The following is a 21,173-nucleotide window of genomic DNA, read 5'->3' as shown; positions in this document are numbered from 1 at the left end:
AACTAGTTTGAAAGTAAGAATTGTTTCTTAATTCATTTGATTCTTAACATAGGCAATCATTTAATACTTATGGAGAAGAAAGTTCATTTATCCAACAAATGTTTATTGAGCATCTCCTTATGTACTAGGCACTGTGTAAGACGATGTGCAAAAGGAATAAAACAGAAATATTCCCTGCCCTCATGGAGCTAATAGTCCAGTAAAATCATCAAACAATGAAACAAGTAAGTTTACAATTAAAACTGTGAGGAGGACTATGACGGAAAGGCATGATAGTACTGTGTAAGCACGAAATAGGAGGACCTGACCAGGGAATAGGAAAGCTCCCCTCAGGAAGTGGCTGAGAGCTGCAGGATGGGTAAGAGCAGTCAGGCAAAAGAACTGCAGCTGGGATGTCGGGCTGTGGCAACTGATGAGGAAGGGAAGGGGAAGGAGGCTGGAGAGATGGGCAGGGGTCAGAACTGGTGGGATTTTAATAGGTATTCCTGAAGACACTGGCCTATCATAAGAGTGTTGGAATTTATCGAGGGGGTTCAAAGCAGACAGTGGCGTGTTATTTATATCCCGATAAGATCCCTCTAGCTACAAGTGTAAAGAATGGACTGGCCAGGGAAAAGAGTGGCTGCAAGAAGACCAGTTAGGAGACCACTGTACAGTACAGGTAGGAGAGGATGGTAGCTTGGACTAGGGGGCTGGAAGGTTAAATTGACCAAACTTTTGGTGATCAATTGAATGTGGAGTTAGAAGAGAGAAAGAAGTCAAGAATGATTCCCTGTGTTTTGGCTTGTAGAACTGGTAGGCTATTTACTCAGCTATTCCCTGAGATGGGAGATTCTGAAAGAGGGCAGGTGTTGTGCGTGCATGTCATGAGCTCATTTTTGAGACATGTTGAGTGTGAGGTACTCTTGCTCATCCTGGTAAGGATGCCATCTAGTCAGCTGGATGTAGGAGATAGAGTTCTAAAGCAAAGTCTGGCTAGACTGATAAATGTGGGAGTGTGTCTAAGACAGTGCTAGGTGTTCTCAAGTCCCACTTCATTTTCCTCTTCCCAGGTACACGGGAAGACCTCCTCTTTCAGCCTCTTTTGCAGTTAAGTTGGAGCCATGTGACTAGTTCTAAATAAGCAGGAGCACAGAAGAGTGAGTGGGATTTTCCATGCTCTCTCTTTCATTGCCATGGTGCCACTGTGCCATGGTGAAGGCCACATGTTGAAAGGGCAGAGCCCAAGATGGAAACAGCCTGACTCCCTGGGTTGCCACTTAGAAGTGGCTGCCAAACCCAAAGAGGAGTCTGCACAAGCGAGACAAAAAGCTTTATGTGTTAAACCAAAACCAAAACCAAACCCATTGGCATTGAGCTGATTCCAACTCACAGTAACCCTATAGGGCAGAGTAGAACTGCCTCATAGAGTTTCCAGTTGTAGCTCTTAACCACTGTGCCACCAGGGGCTCCGTTTATGTGTTAGATCACTGGAATATGGGGTTGGTTTGTTACAGCAACATATGCCTTTCTGTCCTAACTAATACAGACAGCCAGTGGGACATAGACAGTAAAATGAAGCCACGAGAAAGGATGAGACCACCTAGAGAGAAAATAGGAACTGAAAAGAGAAAATAACCTAGAATCAAGCCTTGAAGAACTCTAATATTTAATGGCCACATCAAGAAGGATGAATTCATTAAGGAGATAGAGAAGAAGCAATTAGAGATGTAGAAGAAAAACAGGAAAAATGTGGAATCACAAATGCCACAAAGAGAATATATTTCAAAAAGAAAGATGTGGTCAACAGTGTCAAATGCTGATGAGAGGTCAAGGAACATGAGACCAAAACTGTCCACAGAATTTAGCAACACAGAAATCACTGGTGGTTTTATCAAGCGCTGTGTTAGTGAGAGATAAAGGCAGAAGCCAGACTGGAGGGGGTTAAGGAGTAAGTGAGAAAATGGAGACAGAGTTGGATACTATTTCATGAAAAAACGGGCGGCTTTATTTGCAAAATTCCTCTATTTTGTGAGGGAAGGCAGTTCCAGTCCAAGTAAATTGGATTCCTTCATATGACGTACACTTGAAAAGTCCCTAAAAGCTAAACACACCTGTGTATATACTATTGGAATTGATAATACATATAATTCTGCAGGACCTTGAGAGCCAAGCAAAACACTATCCCAGCTAACTGGTTCTCACTCACCAAAGGCTGGAATTGCATCTTTCTCTCTGCCTATTTTCCTTTGTATTCATTCAAATGCAGAAGCCCCAGTGCAAAATCCAATCTCCCTCCTTCCATCATGCTTCGCAGCATGTGCCTTGAAGTAAAACACATTATCTTGAATTTGGGAATGTAAACTTCCAAATATGTGTGCATTCTTTACATTTTTCTCTGGAAGCAACAGGGAGGGAGGAGAAGAGTGAGTACCTGCAACAGTGCTAAAGCTTCATGTGGGAGGATCACATTGGCCAACTCTTCCTGAAGCCCATCCATGTTTGCTCGTCCGGGAGGCACTGAACAAAGGCATAAGTGGGCAGGGGAAAGCCCTGGCCTGGAGTTAGACCATGGCCACTGGCCAGCAGGTGATGGTGACTCAGTCATTTCTCTCCCTCAGCCTCAGTCAGCTCATGGTGAAACAGGGATAGAAATGGGAAAGAGGTGCCTGCCTCACAGAGGTGCTGGGAGGACCAAATGAGAAGGTATGTGTAAAAATGTTCCATAAATGAAGAAGCTGAATGGAATTCAGGAATTACTGTGGCAAACATAACACACTGCACTAATATTGTTATTCTCTTTTTTTCACAAGAGTTCATCTTTTAATGATGTCTCTCTCATTCCTTTCTTGGCTCCCTTCATTTTTTCTTCATTAAGTTATGGAGTCCGTGGGTGGTACAAACAGTTAAACGTGCTCGGCTGCTAAATGAAAGGTTGGAGGTTCGAGTCCACTCAGAGCTGTCTTAGAAGAAAGGCCTCATGATCTACTTCCAAAAAATCAGCCATTGAAAACTCTACAGAGCACAATTCTACTCTTGACACACATGAGGTTGCCATGAGTCGGAGTCAACCCAGCTTAGAGGGTAGTGGTGGTTCCATAGTCAAACTCTCGCCTTCCACGTGAGCGACCCCAGTTGGATTCCAGGCCAGTGCACCTGCACCTCATACACAGCCACCACCTATCTGTCAGTAGAGGTTTGCAGGTTGCTATGATGCTGAACAAGTTTCAGCAGAGTTTCCCAACTAAGACAGACTAGGAAGAAAGGCCTTGCAATCTACTTCTGAAAATCAGCCAGTGAAAACCCTCTGTTCTGTTATGCATGGGCTAGCCATGACTCGGGCTGACTCTACGGCAGCTAACAACAACAATCATTTATTGAGCGTCTAAGTGCCGGCTCAGGGACAAGTATATATTATGCCATTTTACATATGTAAAGTCAAGAGAGTCATATAGCTAACTATTTAATAGTCCATGCAAAGATAAAACACAAATCTCCTCCTCTTTCAGCCAGAAAGCTTAAAAATACCAGTTCTCTACTGAACCTATTGTCGAAAAACACTTTCCTTGTTAACTTCCTAGCACGGCGCCTGTTCCAATACCTTCCCTGAGACCCTTCTCTTATCGTGGACAGTGGAATCCTAGGACAGATGTGACACAAATGTTTGATTCCACATACATCACATCAAACTGAGTTCCCAGTACAAGGTTGGGCTCAAATCGAATCCTGCCCTCCTAGGACAGATACATTACCAAAAAAAAAAAAAAAAAAAGTTGCCGTTGAGTCGATTCCGACTCATAGCAACCCTATAGGACACAGTAGAACTGTCCCATAGGGTTTCCAAGAAGCGACTGGTGGATTTGAACTGCTGACCTTTTGGTTAACAGCCGAGCTCTTAACCACTGTGCCACCAGGGATCCAGGACAGATACATTACAAAAGCAGTTTGTCTCTATCTCCAATCAATGACCATAGTGCCCACAAGCTTTTAATCTAACAGAGAATGTAAGCAATTCTGACAACCAGAGGGGACACCTGACATTTCAACAAGACACTGGCCTGAAAATATTTCCTCTAAGGATAACACAGATGTAACCCTCTTAAACTGCACCTCTGCAAGGAAAGAGGGATCTGCCTTTTTTTATTAGCTCCAGAAGGAATGGCAACTGACCCCTTTGAAACTTTGGGTTGACACTGTGAGGACCACCCTTAAGATCTGTCAACTGGTCGCTTGAGCTTTGGTCACTGCTGTCTCTTCATATATAATCTGCTTGACCTTGAGAGCTAAGCATGGTAGGAGCGGTCATGCTGATTTTTTTTTCTTTTTTTTTAATAATGCTTCTACTTGGACATCGAAGCTTCAAACAGTGGTGCTGGTGGCCTTTGAATCAACGTTTAGACCCTCCTCTACCACTTACTAGCTGTGTCCTTGGGCAAATTAATCCTGACAAGCTTTTCCCAAGTGTAGATCAAGATGTAAATAGTCCCTTTGCCATGGGCTTACACTGAGGCTTCTGCAAGGTCATTAATCATAATAAATCACAACATACTTAGGCCAGAGTCTGGCACATACAGATACAGTAAACACAGTAAATGCTAGTTTTCATTTTATTATATCAGATTCCAAATGAGCCCACCCGCAGGGATCATTACTACATCTTGATCAGGCAGCCTTAATTGACTGACTCACAATCTAGTGGATTTCCATTCCATGAGATGAGGTGAAAACACCTTATAATGAACTATTTGAGATAACAAAAGAAGTCTCAAGGGAGAAAAAAATCTTTTTACATCTGGTTCTAGACTACAGAGTTGTCATTGTACTCTGGAACTTTCTCAATGTCCTGAATGTCCAAATCAGGGGAAAAAAATCAAAATTTCATTTAAATGTCTCTAGAAAGGGCCTCTCATACAGTCCTTAATACTTGCAAGATGGAAAACAAAAATGGAAATATTCAAGACATTTAAATGTTCCCTGATGGTCTTCATTCCAGCCTCCCACCAGCAGCCTCCATTACCACAGGGCAGGGCTCTTCTGGCCTACAAATCAAATCAGGTTCCTGCTGCCTGGGCTGGAGAAGAATTACCTCCAAATGATTCTAAAAGCTCAATAAAAAGAAGCAATGTTCTATAGGTTATCCTTAAGTGACAAGACTCTCTTCAACCCAAAAAACATGGAAACTGTCAGTATTTTGTGAAGAAGTTTTCAGGACTTCATATGTTTTCTGGAGTGTGTCGGCTTTGAGGAGAGCCCTATAGGATCTCAGTATACGCATTACCTCCAGGAGTCTGGGTCAGAAGACAAGACTTGGGGTGGGATGGGCAGCTTGTGTTGGTTAAAATGCAGAATGATTTCATTATTCATGGAATTGACCTCTGTGTTCCAGTAAGGATCATTTGCCTGGGCAGGAGGTAGAAGACAAGCTCCTTGAGGTCAAGGATTTTGGTCTGTTTGGTTTACTGCTGGGTCTGAGTATCTAAAACAGTACCTGACACATAATAGGCATTCAATAAATGTTTGTGGACAAAATCATGGGTATTCCCAGGCAGACAGACTGTCAGATATTTTCCTAAAAGTTGCCCTATATAAAAATGTCTCTTTCTCTGTGCAAACGTGGCTTTCAACAAGGCCAGGCAAGACAGTACAAACTTTGGTCAATTGTCAGTTATGGGCACAGAACAAAGGCAGAGAGTTGGGCTTCAAGCTGGAAGGGACTGAAGGCTTGGAGTTAAAATGGTGCTGATGAGAAGCAGCAGGTACAGCCCTATCGGTCTGGTCAGGTGGAAACTCCCCATGTTACATTCTGTCCCCTTATTTTTATAAATCCATCAGGAATTACCCCCATCCAATCCAATTACTGCCTTTGAGCTGTCACATGCAGCTGTGTAGATAATAAGTTTTTTCACTGCTGCTCATCAGATGGTATCATTTTATCCATGGCTGCTCAGTGTCTTTGGTTTCCCAGGCGCCTGAGCAAATGAGTAAATGAATATAGTTTGAGCACTATGAGAGCATGCTTTCTCCTTCCCAGATGAGTCACAGATGCACAGCAGGTGAGGCTGCGTGCTGGTCTGGGGTAGTGAGAGCTTCTATCAGTTCAGGCACAGGGATAAGGGGAGAGGGGAGGGGAGGAGAGTGGAAGAATCAGATTGCAACCCTCAAAGGCAGCTCATCCCATAATTGGATCAGGCTGATACAATCAAAGAAGGTGTCATGTGGTTTAAGTAGACAATGGTCCAAGAGAATAAAACCTCCACAAAGAAGAGGGAAGATCAGAACACTGCCCAAATTTCCCTCTTTTAGGTTTTAGTCTTTAAAATCAAAGTCCCAAAGGCCTTGTTTCTGTATTGCGGAGCCAGGACGCAGAACCTGCACAAAGTGCCCAAATTCAGAGGACTGAGCCTCTAAAGAGATCATGCGCTTCCACGGAAATCTGAGATGGCCCATTGGGAGGACCATTGAACTAGGAGGCCGACATCCTGAAATCTGGTCCCAGCTTTGTCATTAACTTGTGGTGTGACCTAGCCAAGGAACTTTTCTCTATGGACCTCACTTTCCCTATCTATGAAACAGGAATAATAAACCTCTCTCACTTACTCTAAAGCTTTGGTGTGCAGGTCAAAATGCTACATAAATATAGGACATTATTAGATGATGATAAATCCAGGAGCCTTCAGAGTCATCAACCTTCATTTGACCAAGCCTATTCAATTCCAGGTGTTACGGACTAGGCTCTTTTCCTATAGTGGGTTGGGATCTCTCTAAAAACAGCAAAAGCCACCAAAGTTCCTCTCTTCCTGGATAAAGAAGTGGAGCTGCCAGGGGTTCTCTGGGGTGGCCATGACCTGATATATAAGAACCTGCACAGAGTGCCCCGGGCTCAGCTTGACTTACAATCCAGCCACCTCCATCGGTTTCCATATCACAGTACACCTGCAGAGGCCGGCTGGCATCGCCATGCAGGTAGATGGTGTACAGGCCACTGGCGACGTTGCTGTTCTGTTGAACTTGACTACAGTCCAAAGGGTGTGGAAAACGGGCACCAACTGGGAGCCAAGCAGAAAGACAGTGTCATTAGGGAAAAAGCAAGGAAGAAGGGGAGTGAGGCTTTGTCCTTTAAGACAGTGTTTATAAATTTTGTTTACAAAATATTTCATAACCTCCTACTACTTTGCTTCTTCCAACTTGTCATGCATATCGCATTTCTGTCACTCACTCTGCTCTTGACAGTCCCTCCAAACGTACCAGAACTAAGGTCAAGTTCGCATCAGTTCCTCCCTTGGCCCAACTTGTCCCCAAAATTACACTCCATTTTGCTCCCCTCTTTAGATTTCTTTTGAACCCATAACCCCATTTCCATTTCCCCATGCCTAGAGGAATCCATAACTCTATATCCACTCTTTCCTCCTCGGACTGCTTTTCTGGCTTCTCCAATGCGCATCCCCCATTGCATTCTTGTTCAGAGGACTGGATTCCACATTACCTGTGGACAGGGTGGTTGATACATTCTTGCTCCGGCGATCACCCTTAAAGGCAACCAAGGAAACAGGGTAGGTGACACCTTGTTGAAGGCCTTGTGACTCAAACCTCTGGTCCCATCGTCCAAGCTGTGCCGCCTACCAAAGGACATAGCAGACAGTGGGTCATTCACCTTATCACCCCCTTATCACCCTCGGTGTCAATAGCGTTCGCTGTGTGCTAATGACAGAGCTCTCAAGGAGCAGTGATTTGTTTCTTCGAGGGCTCAGTGGCAGCTTAGAATCCCAATGGGCCCCAGCCCCTTCTCTGCAGGGCCAGCCCAAGGAGATTCAGCACTGACAGAAGCACTAGCTGGGAGCCAGCAGCAGGCACTGCCCCAGTGGAAGCACCTGCCAGGAGGTCTCCTGGGGACCTCCACTATCCAGGTACACTCTGGGGCACTGACTCCAGCCACCACTGGCAGCGCCAAAGAAAATGCCAGACTGAGGAGAAGTTAGCAGGGAGAGATGAAACTGGCCATTGATATCTGTGAGGCAGGGCGATAGTTGATTTTTCAATAAACTTCCCTTCGAACCTCTGTTACTTCCTCTATAACAAAGGACTGAGTAATGTTCCGTGGTATGTATGTACCACATTTTGTTTATCCATTCACTTGTTGATAATCATTTAGGTCAGTCCTAGCCAGGCTAGTAAGCATGAATTGTGATAATGAATAATGAAGTAGTCAGTAGGAGAAATGAAGTCTTGATACCTGCTATGATATGGGATGGAGCTGGAAGACATTATGCTGAGTGAAATAAGTCAGTTACAAAAGGACAAATATTGTATGACTTTACTTATATAAAAAATCAAGAAAAAGCAAATATATAGAGAACAAAGTTTATTAGTAGTTATCAGGGGCAGGAGGTAGTGGGAGGGGAGTTAATGGTGATGGAAGAATAGCATTGTTAAGGGTATGGTTGCACAGCTGATTATTGTAATTGCTATCAGAAGTTGTACACCTGTAAAAAGTTGAATTGGCAAAAGTTGCGTGATAGATATATTTACAACAATGACCAAAAAAAGAGAGAAAGTAGCTGCTGAGGCTGCTTATGTGCAAACAAATACCTCATGGGATTTACTTCCTTGGTTTGTAGGTTTAGGGTCATGGTTTCATGGGACATACCAGCTAATTGGCCTAATAACATGTTTAGTGCTTCTGTTCTACCTCTTAGTCAAAAGCAGAATATGGAATGGGTTGCTAATTGTCTCCATGAACAACTGCCATCTTTACCATGAGACCAGAAGAACTGGATGGTGCCCAGTTATCATTACTGAAGATTTTGATCAAGGATTCTATAGCGGAATCCTGATCAAAAGGGGGAAAATTCAGAACAGAATTTTAAATTCTCATGGACTCTAGACTTTCTGGAGATACAAAGGCTGAATGAACCCTTGAAACTATTGCCCTGAGATAATCTTAAAACCTTAAACCAAAAATATTCCCAGAAGTCTTCTTAAAACCAAACAGTAGTTTAGCTTAACTATTAAGAAAATGTTTGCCTTGAGCATTATGCTCTTTTAAGAACTATCTATATGTGATCACATTGACAACAGCAATTTGAAAGATTAGATAGAAACCTTAGGGGGCAGTGAGCTTATGTTAATGGGGAGAAAACTCAGGAAAGGAGGGTGAAAATGGTTGTACAACTTGAAGAATGTAATCAATGTCACTGAGTTGTACATGTATAAGCTGTTGAATTGGTGCATGTTCTACTGTGTATATTCTCAACAACAACAACAACAAAATAAATAGAATTAAAAAAAAAAAAGGACTAATTTTCCAAGCTTGAGGTGCATTGCTTGGTTCAATTCCAGACCAATGCACCTCAAGCGCAACCACCACTTGTCTGTCAGTGAAAGCTTGCATGTTGCTATGATGCTAAACACGTTTCAGCAGACCTTCCAGACTAAGACAGACTAGGAAGAAAATTCTGGAGATCTACTTCTGAAAAATTAGCCAATGAAAACCCTGTGGATTACAACGGTTCAATCCCATTGTCATGTGGTCGCCACAAATCAGGACAACTTAAGGGCAACCAACAACTTTCCTAGCCAGGCTATGTAAACATGAATTGCAATACTAAATGAATTAAACTGCCATTCCTCTTTTCCTTCCTCCCTTCTTTCTGCTTTGCCAAGGCAAAGGAATAATAATTTTCTATTAGAACAAGTTTAGAAAATTTGCAGACCTCCAGATTCCATGTAGGAGGTACAACCCTTGAAATAAAGGTTAATCAATTCATTCAATAAATATTTAATGAGCACCTACCATATGCCAGGTACTTTTCTAAGCACTTTAAATACAGCAAGAAATAAAACAGACAAAAATTCTCTGCCCTCATGGAGGTTACATTGCACTGGGGAAGACCAACCATAAACAAAATAACACAGAGCAGGTGTATACCAGCAAATAAGCAATGGTCAGCTAGGGGCAGGCACAATGGTTAGTCCTAGAAAATGAAACTACAATGTTCACAAAGACTGTGTTTGGCACTTGCCCTGGCACAGAACAGATGATCAGTAAGGATCAAGTGATCAATCAGCAGGTTGCCATGAGACCAGAACTATTAGATATCATTATGACATTATTAGATGATGACTTGATTAGCCTAAGTCCTTTGCTTCACACAGAAGCTGAGTACGAACACCAAGAGATAAGACAAAGAGTACCCAGTACCTTAACAGTGCCATCTGGGAAGTGGTAGGTCAGAATGTAGCCATCAATCTGAGCAGAGGGAGGTGTCCAGGTCAATATCCCACTAGACTGTGTTACATTGGATGGATGAAAGTTTTTGGGAGGGTCGATTTCTGTATATTAAAATTCAGGTGATTAGTATTACTAACATGCAACAGAGGCAACATCATTCCTGAGATGTTAATTTATATTTTCTCCCTACATTTTCTCTCCTTTCTCTTTCTTCCCTCAAACAGGTAGCAGGGCTCTGTTCTTTCTTGCCAAAGGCCCTTCTTGACCATTTTTTCCAAAAGTGGAGATGCACTGAGGACAACAGGAGTAAGGAATAGAGGACTAAGGGGTCCCAGAGGGAAGGACTCTGTGCCTCCACTTTCCCAGAAGATCCCCAGAGAGGGGTGGGTACGGGCAGTTGACTCTCAGAGATGGCAGGGCTCCCCAAGTGGTATGGAGGGATGAGAGACGCAGATCTGAAAGGGCCCTGCACACAGATACCAGGGCATCTCAGCAAACACCTGCCTGGAAAGATGACCTCGATGCCAGATGGGGCCCCCAATGCCTGGCATTGGGAAATGTCCCAAGACTTTACACACAGCCCTCGGGAAGGAGTGCGACCCTAAATTTACAGATGTTTCTGCCCCATAAGCAGAGTTGGGGCTTATGATGAAAATTGAGCTGGTAGGCAATACAAAGTTCTATTTTTTTACATATCTAAATGTGTAGCCTTAGACATATACCTGCTATATAAAGAATTCTTGGGGAGGGAAAGGGGACTTGTAAAGGAGGAGAGAAAAAGGGAAAGAGAAGAAGAGATGGAGAGATATTGAAGACCTTTTCTTCTGATTCCTGTTGCACTTCCCCCCCCAAACACCAGAGGGCATGCAAGGGCATTTGTGAGTGCACTTTAGAGCAGGAAAACCAAAGCTTGGCAAAAATATTAGTCACCAAAATAGTATTTTGGTCAGTCAGCTCTTTTTTTCCTTTTAACCAAATAGATGAATGGAAATTTCCACTTTGAAAAAACATCACTATAGAAGATGATTTTAATTTAGAAGTTTCCAAAAACGATGTCTCCAGGCTATTTTCTACCCAGTAGCATTTCAGTGGGGAACTGAATTGCAATATTTTAATAGAAATCAGGCAGCTTTTGTTTTGAAATAGGATGTTTTGACAAATTTTGAGTTGCTATAACAACAGCTTGGTTTGACTTTTTAAAGTGTAACATGTGCATTGGATTTTATTCTATCCATCGCATGGAAAAACTGAATTTCTTACTTTCAAAAATCAATAAAACCATAACTATTTAACTATTTTAACCTACTTTCTGCCACCTCTTTGCTCACCCATCCCCTGGTTATGGACTTGAGATGTCTGCCTTAGTTACTCTCATGTATCTACAAAGTAAAAAGATGATAATCTTATTATTCTTGTCTTTAAAAATGTAGAAAATGAAACAAAGAGAAGATAAGAGAGGAAGGGAGGAAGAAAAGAACAAGGGAGAGAGGAAAAGAGGGAAGAGGCAGGACACTGGTTACTGGCTGCCTCTGGAGAGGAGCAGTGGGGACTAGGGACTCTGGGATGGGAAAGAGTTTCTTTTCTTTTTATACCTCTTTGCTTAGTTTGAAATTTTTTACTATAAGCATGTATTACTTTCTTAATTAAAAATTGTTGCCAATTACAACTAATAAAAATAATTTTAAAAATTCAAGGCACCTCTGACTCCAGTGGCCACATATGATATACTCAGCCACAGGAGTGGACAGACCTTGCCCAGACTGCCTGAAGAGGCCCACAGACCCCAGGGTGGGCAGATGCTCTCCTCCAGGTCCCTCTGAGGACCAAGTTCTACGATGCTTGGCCAGTACAGGAGGTCCCATCATACACACACACAATACATGCAGTCCAGGCACCTTTAATCATTAACTGGAGATGGACAGTGAGTGGAGGAAGATGTTCTACCGCCGCCCCCATTGTGGAGGATGGAAACAGAAGACAGTGCTTTCCTCTCTCTCCTCTGAACTAGAGCCGAGACCAACCAGGTTCCAATATCAAGGCAGAGAGCCTGAGACCTGGATTGGGTGGAGGGGCTGCACAACTATCATGAAGAGTCTCAAAGTCTTACTTTCACACTGCTTCATCTACACTCTTTTCATCTTGGTCTAAACAATTGTTATGTCAACATATTACTTCAAAAAGTAAAAAGGGACCGCCTTGAAGAATGATCTGAGGTGAGACAACTGCCTCCTCTTGTTCCCCTCCCACCCCTCTCTTCTGATATGTATGAAGGGTTGTGTCCTTGTCCCTCACAGTACCTGTTGAGGCCGTGGTGTCAGCTTTCTTGCTCTCACGGCTCCCCTTCTGGGCCCACACGTTCACTGTGTAGTCCATGCCCGGCCTCAAGCCCGTCAGCACCATGCTGCTCTGATACTTCCCCACTGGGACCTCCTTGGTCTCTCCATCAGCAGAGGTGTAGCTCACCACATATTTGTCAATGGCAGCCTGCACCGGGACCCAGGAGATGGTAGCTGTGTTCTCTGTCACCTGGTCTGTCACCAGGTTTTGGGGGCTGTCAATTTCTTTTTCAAAAGATTAAGAAAAGGCTGAACTGTAGAACCAAGGGAGAACACCCCACCACCCCATCACCAGGAGCTCTCCACTCAGGTTATCTTTAATAACTGTACAATTCCACTGAAAGAAAAGTAAAAGGTCTTTGATTTCCATTTTTCAGGGAAACAAACCACTGGATATTAAAACTAGAAGGAATCGGATCTTCGCCAAGATGGAAATTTTCTGTCCTTGTGGTTGCCCTAAGAATAACAGTAAAAATCTCCTGAGCAATAAGACAAGCCATCAAAATTTTTGCTGATACAAACTCTTCTATGGTCTCCATGGTATCTAATTATTTTATTTCACAGAATTTGAGGGCTGAGAAGTCATATCTTCTAATCTTCTTGTTTTATAAAAGGAAAGGAAAATGGAAGACCAGATAAATGAAGACACTTATGCAAGGTCCTACTGTTTCCTTGTGTTCGAACCAAGACCAGACCCTCTGTGCTCTGAATTCTGAGTCTTCCCACCTTTTCAAGGACTTTGCTCCTTTTCGTTTACCATCTTTCGAGCATCATCAGTCTCTCCTTCTCCATCATCCATCCCAAGCCAACAAGCTGTAGGCTCTCCATCCCTCCCCGGATTTATTTATCTGCCCCCCTACATTACCTAACAGACTTCTTAAGGGAATTGTCTGCATACCTTACATTCACTTCCTCACCTCTCATTCACTCCTCAAATCAACCAAGTTTTGCTTCTTTCTACACCACTTGATTAAAACTGCTAGTTTAGGTCACCAACAACTTCCACATTGCCAAATCCTATAGACACTTGTCATCCTCACCTTACTCAACTTTTTAGTAGCATTTGCCAGAGTTGATCCACTCCCTCCTTCTTGAACACTCTCAGCACTTGGCTTTCATGACTACACACTCTCCTAACTCACCGGCTCCTTCTCCTCAGTCTCCTCTGTGGGCAACCTGTAAATGTTGGAATGTCCAAGACTCCCTCTTTCTCTCTCTCTCCCTCTACTTCTCCTTAGGTGATTTCACCCATTTCCATGACTGTTCATTCATTGCTCCCAAATCTGTATCAATTCTGAGCCCCTGACTTGTATCTACATATCCACCACAGTGCCTGGCACATATTACTCAATAAATATTTGTAGAATGAATAATTAAATTACTCAACTAATCAATGAATCTCACAAATACCTCGAGCTTAAGCATCTAAAAGTCTTGACCTTACTCCCCAAACCTATTTATCTCTCAGTCACCCCTCTCAGAAAACGGCGCCACCATTTCCACCATGTTGATCAAACACTGGAGTTATGTTTGATTTCTCCCTATCCCTATCTAATCCACCAACAATTACTGTCAATTTGACCTCCAAAATAGATCCCCAGACATCCCCTTTTCTCTAGCCCTGCTGCCATCAAATTTGTCCACATTATCTCTCATCCAGACTTTTACAATAGCTTCTTCACCAGTCTTTCCACTTCTACCTCTGTCATCTCTTTACTCTCCTCATTGTCATCTAAGTAATCTTTTTAAAATGAATACTGGATCATGTCACTCTTCTTCTAATAAATATAACTACCTTCATTTTTTAGACATCACATGATGCTGTAGGATCTGGCCCTACCTCCTTCCCACCTCATCTCATGCCACTTTCTCTCTCACCCTTTATGCTCCAGCTACAGATGCCTCCTTTTAGTTCTTCCACCATCTCATGTGCTATTCCAGCTTAAGGATACCACACATAACTTTTCTTTCTCTCAGAAATGGCTAGTTTCCCCCAACAGACAGACATTCTTCCCTTCTTCTACAAACACGTTTTCCAACAGATCTTTCTGCAATGATGGAAATGTCCTGCAAGGTGCACTGTCTAATTTGACAGCTAGTGCAACTAAGGAGATAATTTTTTATTTCAATTATTTTTAATTAAAATTTAAATAGGCACATGTAGCTAGTGCCTACAATATTGTACAGCACAGTGTAATAGAAATTTAAGCTGGGCACATGGCAACCTAACTACAGAACTCATTTCCCAGCCTCCCTTGTAGTCAGGTCTGGCACTGTGTCTTGGATTGGGCCAAAGGAATGTGAGAACTGACATGTGCAATGTTCCAGTCATGCCTCCCCTTTCCCATGTGCCTTTCCACTGGCTTGAATGTGGATACAGTGGTGACCATGGGGATGAGGAAAACTCCCTAGGGATGGCTGAGCAAGAATGCAGAAGGGGCCTAGGGCTCCCATACCATGGAGCTACCATATCAGCCTTGGCCTACTTATATTCTGACCACTCCACAAGAGACGAATAAGCTTCTCTCTTGTTTAAGCAACTGCTGAGTATCTTATGAATCTGTACCCTAACTGTTACTCACCACATCCCATCTAAGAAGACCCTCAGCCCCATTATTCTCTATACTTACCCCATGTTCTTCTCCCTCATGGAACATATCATAATTTATGACTATAAATTTGTTTATTTGCTTGTTATTCTCTATCTTTCCCAATTTACTCCAAGAGAATGGGAATCATATTTGTTTTGTTCATCACAGTATTCCCATGCCTTGTACTTAGAAGATACTCATTAAAAATTAGTTGCAGGTTGAAAAGAACCTAGGGCTCCAGCTGCTCAGGTTAAAACATATTCCTTTACACTACACAGCACTTACTTAATCAAACAGCTTACCACTACACAGTTCTTTAATCTGACATTTTTTAGGAATTCTTATATTGATTTTACCTTATTTCCTGTAATTTTCTGTAACTGAGAGGCACAGTGGTTAAAAGCAAAGGCTTTGGGAAAAGTTTTTTAAGATATTTATCGGACTCATGCTTTGTTCTTTCCTTATATGAATAAGGTTACTCACAATAAACTCTCCCAAAATAGACCACAGCCCCCATGTCAAAGAACCCAAAAGCAGCAGTGTCATAATTCAGCAGCTACAGAGCAATCTGTATTGATTACCCCAGTTTATTCTTCTCCCTCCTGTTACCTGTTGGGGCCTTGGTGTTGGCTTTCTTGCTCTCCCGGCTCCCCTTCTGGGCCCACACATATACCATGTACTCCATGCCTGGCCTCAGGCCCGTCAGCTCCGTGCTGCTCTCATCCTTCCCTACCGGAACCTCCTTGGTCTCTCCATCGGCAGAGGTGTAGCGCACCATGTACCTGTCAATGACAGCCTGCACCGGGTCCCAGGAAATGGTGGCTGTGTTCTCTGTCAGTTGGTCTGTCACCAGGTTTTTGGGGCTATCAATGTCTGAAAGGAAAAGTGCTAATCAATAAACACTATTAACAGGCCCTAGAGTGTGGGAACTGGTGGCCATTTGCTTGTAGTGAGACCCTTTCCTGTTTTGTGGTTTTTCATCTCATATGGTCTTGTTCTGTTTTTGAACTGTCTCATGGACAGTTTCTCAGATAGAAAGTTTCCCAGATAGACATTGGCTCCTTAAGGAGAAAGCAGAGTAGAACAGAATCTGAAATTCTAGGTTATTCTACTAAGAGTTTAGCAAAATAAATCTCTTTATTCATTTAGTAAGGGCTTACTGAGACCATGCTATGTACAAGTCTGTGGGTGGTGCAAACGATTAACATGCTCGGCTGCTAATCAAAAGGTTGGAGGTTCAAATCTACCCAGAGGCACCTCAAAAGAGAGGCCTGGCAATCTAATTCCAAAAATTCAGCCATTGAAAACCCTATGGAGAATAGTTCTTCTCTAATGCACATGGGGTCACCATGAATTAGAACCAACTCAACAGCAACTGGTATACCATGCAAAACAGGCATGGCGCTAGGTAGCGTGCAAAGTGCAGTACTGAAGAAGACAGGGTCTCTACTCACAAGGGTCTAGTAATTTTGCATGTAGCATTATGTCAATGAAGCCCACCATTTCATACAAGAAGATTCCAAAAGTCAGATCCAAATATAAGCATCTAGAGGAGCAGGGCTGCATCCTGTCCTCTTTGTGTTCCCAGTGCCCAGTAGAGTACAGGGCACATGGAAATCGTTCAATAAATATTTGCTAAATGAATCAGCAAAAAATAAAATTCAGTTTTAATATTCTTAAACCTATCACAGATTCACTTGTAATGCTGGCTAAATCAATATACAAAATATGGCCATATATTATATCTCTCTCACAACGTTAAGAATATAACACTGGAGTTATCTTTATCCTCAAAAGCAGAATTATAATATGACTCATTTATAATAAAACAAACCACACACATCTACTTGGTATGGCAGATGTAAAGTCTACTTTCGTAAGGTTGAATTTTCAGTATGCTATTCTATAATATTAACAATGTTTGATTTTCATTTTCTGTTCCCATTCACAAACTCAGTGAAGGCCCTCAATACTGTCTACAGCAAAGGATTCATACGATCAGAGGAGGAGTGGATGGACATGACCACCCAATCACAGGAAAAGCACAGCTTAGAGACTGCCACATAGAACTGACTTGTAAGAAAACCAGTTGAAGGGAAGTGAGGGCTGGTGTGTGCAGTCATTTATGAAAGGTCAGGATCCTGCCCCTCCATAAATCATCAATTCTGTCAATGTCAGAAAAGGAAAACCAAACGTGACATACACTTATCATGACATCTGTTATATCACCAAAGAAAGATGCTTGCATTACCTGTTGGGGCCTTAGTGTCAGCTTTCTTGCTCTCCTGGCTCCCCTTCTGGGCCCACACGTACACACTGTACTCCACACCTGGCCTCAGGCCCGTTAGTACCGTGCTGCTCTGATCCTTCCTCACCGGGACCTCCTTGGTCTCTCCGTCTACAGAGGTGTACTGCACAATGTACCTGTCAATGACAGCCTGCACTGGATCCCAGGAGACTGTGGCCGTGTTCTCTGTCACCCGGTCCATCACCAGGTTTTTGGGGCTGTCAATGTCTGAAAGGAAAATGTTGATCAATAAACACTATCAATAGGCACCAAAGAGTCAGATCTTGTGTCCATTTCAGTGGAGTGAGACCACTTCCTATTCTTATGGTTTTTCCCATCTCATATGCTGTTTCTGGTGTTCAGTTGTTTCATAGACAGAGACTTTGTCTCCATAGCTGGACTCTTGATTCACAAGGAGGCAGCATAGAAGAGGAGAATGAGCACTTGATTCAGAGTCAGAAGAACTGGTTCTAGTCCCAGCCCAGAGAAGCAGAGCAGAGGGGCAAGAAAAGTCCTGGGCTGGAGCCGGGGGACCAGGGATCTAGTCCCAGCTCTGCTGTCAGCCAGTTGTGGCCCAGGACAACTCAGCTGCCTCTGGGTGGGCTTCAGTTTCCTCACCTGTAAAATGCAAAGCTTAAACAGATTTTGATATCATAATATTCCATGAATCGAATGCTATAAAATATTAGCTAACTCTGTGACCTTACAGAAATCATTCACTTCCCTGTTTTTGAGATTTCTCATCTAAAAAATGGGATATTGATTCCTGCTCTACCCATCTCAAGACAAATTCCTCTGAGGATCAAGTAAATGAGGAAAAAGCCTTCATCCCATGCTGGTTGAATGTAAAGTGGTGCAACTGTTTTAGAAAACAGTTCGGCAGTTCCTCGAAACATTAAACATACAGCTACAATAAAACCCTGCAAGTCCACTTTTAGGTGGATACTCAAGAAAAATGAAAACAGATGTCCACATAAAAACTTGTACATAAATATTCATAGAAGCATTATTCATGACAGCTAAAAAACAGAAACAATCCAAATGTCCATCAACCGATGAACAGATAAATAAAATGTGGTATATTTATACAATAAAATATTATTTGGCAATAAAAAGGAATAAAGTACTGATACACACTACAATCCACAATGTGTCTGTAAATTTGTTGTACTATGGTGGCTTGCATGTTGCTTTGATGCTGGAAGCATTGCCACCAGCATTTCAAATACCAGCAGGGTCACTCTTGGTGAACAGGTTTCAGTGGAGCTTCCAGACTAAGACAGACTAGGAAGAAGGAACTGGCAGTCTACGTTGAAAGAGTTAGCCAGTGAAAACCTTATGAATAGCAGTGAAACACTGTCTGATATAGTGCCAGAAGATGAGCCCCTCAGGTTGGAAGGCACTCAAAATACGACTGGGAAGGAGCTGCCTCTTCAAAGCAGAGTTGACCTTAATGACGTGGATGAAGTCAAGCTTTCAGGACCTTCATTTGCTGATGTAGCACGACTCAAAATGAGAAGACACACCTGCAAACATCCATTAATAATCAGAATGTGGAATGTATGAAGTATGAATCTAGGAAAATTGGAAGTCATCAAAAATGAAATGGGATGCATAAAGATCAATATCTGAGGCATTAGTGTGCTAAAATGGACTGGTATTGGCCATTTTGAATCTGACAATCATATGGTCTACTATGACAGGTATGACAAATTAAAGAGGAAAGGCGCTGCACTCCTCATCGAAAAGAACATCTGATGATCCATCCTGAAGTGCAATGCTGTCAGTGATAGGATAATATCCATATTTGTACAAGGAAGACCAGTTAATACAAACATTACTCAAATTTACACACCAACCACTAAGACCAAAAATGAAGAAACTGAAAATTTTTACCAACTTCTGCAGTCTGAAATTGATCCAACATGCAATCAAGACACATTGATAATTACTGGTGATTGGGATGCGAAAGTTGGAAACTAAAAACAAGGATCGGTGGTTGGAAAATATCGCCTTGGTGATAGAAATGACACTGGAGACAGCATGATAGAATTTTGCAAGACCAAGGAATTCTTCATTGCAAATCCCTTTTTTCATCAACATAAACAGCAACTATACACATGGACCTTGCCAGATAGAATACACAGGAATCAAATAGACTCCATCTGTGGAAAGAGACGATGGAAAAGCTCAAAATTATCAGTCAGAACAAAGCCAGGGGCTGACTGTGGAACAAATCATCAATTGCTCATATGCAAGTTCAAGTTGAAACTGAAGAAAATTATAACAAGTCCACGAGAACCAAACTACGACCTTGAGTATATCCCATCTGAATATAGAGAACATCTCAAGAATAGATTTGACACATTGAGCACTAAATGACCAAAGACCAGATGAGTTGTGGAATGAAATCTAGGACCTCATACATGAAGAAAGCAAGAGATCATTAAAAAGACAGGAAAGAAAGAGAAGACCAAAATGAATGTCAGAAGAGACTCTGAAACCTGCTTTTGAATGTAGAGTAGCTAAAGCAAAAAGAAGAGATGTTGAAGTAAAAGAGCTGAACAGAAGATTTCAAAGGGTGGCTCCAGACGACAAAGAAAAGTATTATAACGAAATGTGCAAAGACCTGGAGTTAGAAAAGCAAAAGGGAAGAACATGCTCAACATTTCTCAAGCTGAAAGAAATGAAGAAAAAATTCAAGCCTCGAGTTGCAATACTGAAGGATTCTACAGGGAAAATATTAAATGACACAGGAAGCATCAAAAGAAGATGGAAGGAATACACAGAGTCACTGTACCAAAAAGAATTGGTCGATATTCAACCATTTCAGGAGGTAGCATATGATCAGGAACTGATGGTATTGAAGGAAGAGATCCAAGCTGCACTGCAGGCATTGGCAAAAAACAGGGCTCTGGTAACTGATGGAATACCGATTAACATGTTTCAACAAACAGATGCAACGCTGGAGGTGCTCAGTCATCTATGCCAAGAAGTTTGAAAGACAGCTACCTGGCCAACCAACTCGAAGAGATCCATATTTGTACCCATTCCAAAGAAAGGTGAGCTAACAGAATATGGGAATTATTAAACAATATGATTAATATCACATGAAAGTAAAATTTTGCTGAAGATCATTCCAAAGTGCTTGCAGCAGTACATCAACAGGGAACTGCCAGAAATTCAAGTCCAATTCAGAAGAGGATGTGGAACAAGGGATATCATTGCTGACATCAGATAGATCTTGGCTGAAAGCAGAGAATACCAGAAAGCTGTTTACCTGTGTTTTATTGGCTATGCAAAGGCATACGTTTGTGTGGATCATAACAAATTATGGATAACATTGTGAAGAATGGGAATTCCAGAACACTTAATGGGCACATGAGGAAACTGTACAGAGACTCAAGGAAGAAGCAATCATTCGAACAGAACAAGGAGATACTGCATGGTTTAAAGCCAAGAAAAGTGTGTGTCAGGGTTGTACCCTTTCACCATACATATTCAATCTGTATGCTAAGCAAATAATCTGAGAAACTGACTATATGAAGAAGGATGTGGTATCAGAATTGGAGAAAGACTCATTAACAACCTGCAGTATACAGATGACACAACCTTGCTTGCTGAAAGTGAAGACGACTTGAAGCACTTACTGATGAAGATCAAAGACCACAGCCATCAGTATGGATTACACCTCAACATAAAGAAAACAAAAATCCTCACAACTGGACCAATAAGCAACATCATGATAAATG

General features: G+C 42.2%; 1 protein-coding gene across 2 annotated transcripts in view; it reads right to left on the bottom strand.

Moving 5' to 3' along the window:
* The window catches only part of TNN (tenascin N), a 78,671-nt gene that overhangs the window by 13,345 nt on the left and 44,153 nt on the right, over positions 1–21,173 (bottom strand). The window contains exons 10-14 of one of the 2 annotated variants that reach the window (XM_004372841.2): positions 17,386–17,649; positions 15,744–16,007; positions 10,178–10,308; positions 7,463–7,595; positions 6,874–7,025 (exon numbers count right to left, since the gene is read on the bottom strand). In XM_004372841.2, coding sequence (XP_004372898.1) covers positions 6,874–7,025; positions 7,463–7,595; positions 10,178–10,308; positions 15,744–16,007; positions 17,386–17,649 — 944 coding nt within the window. The remainder of the gene's footprint in view (positions 1–6,873; positions 7,026–7,462; positions 7,596–10,177; positions 10,309–15,743; positions 16,008–17,385; positions 17,650–21,173) is intronic. The other variant, XM_004372842.2, reaches the window with a different exon arrangement.

This window comes from Trichechus manatus, unplaced genomic scaffold (genome assembly GCF_000243295.1).
Source record: "Trichechus manatus latirostris isolate Lorelei unplaced genomic scaffold, TriManLat1.0 scaffold00021, whole genome shotgun sequence".
Classification (NCBI taxonomy): domain Eukaryota; kingdom Metazoa; phylum Chordata; class Mammalia; order Sirenia; family Trichechidae; genus Trichechus; species Trichechus manatus.
Note: the sequence above shows the minus strand (reverse complement) of the source record. Positions and strands in the feature narration are given on the sequence as shown.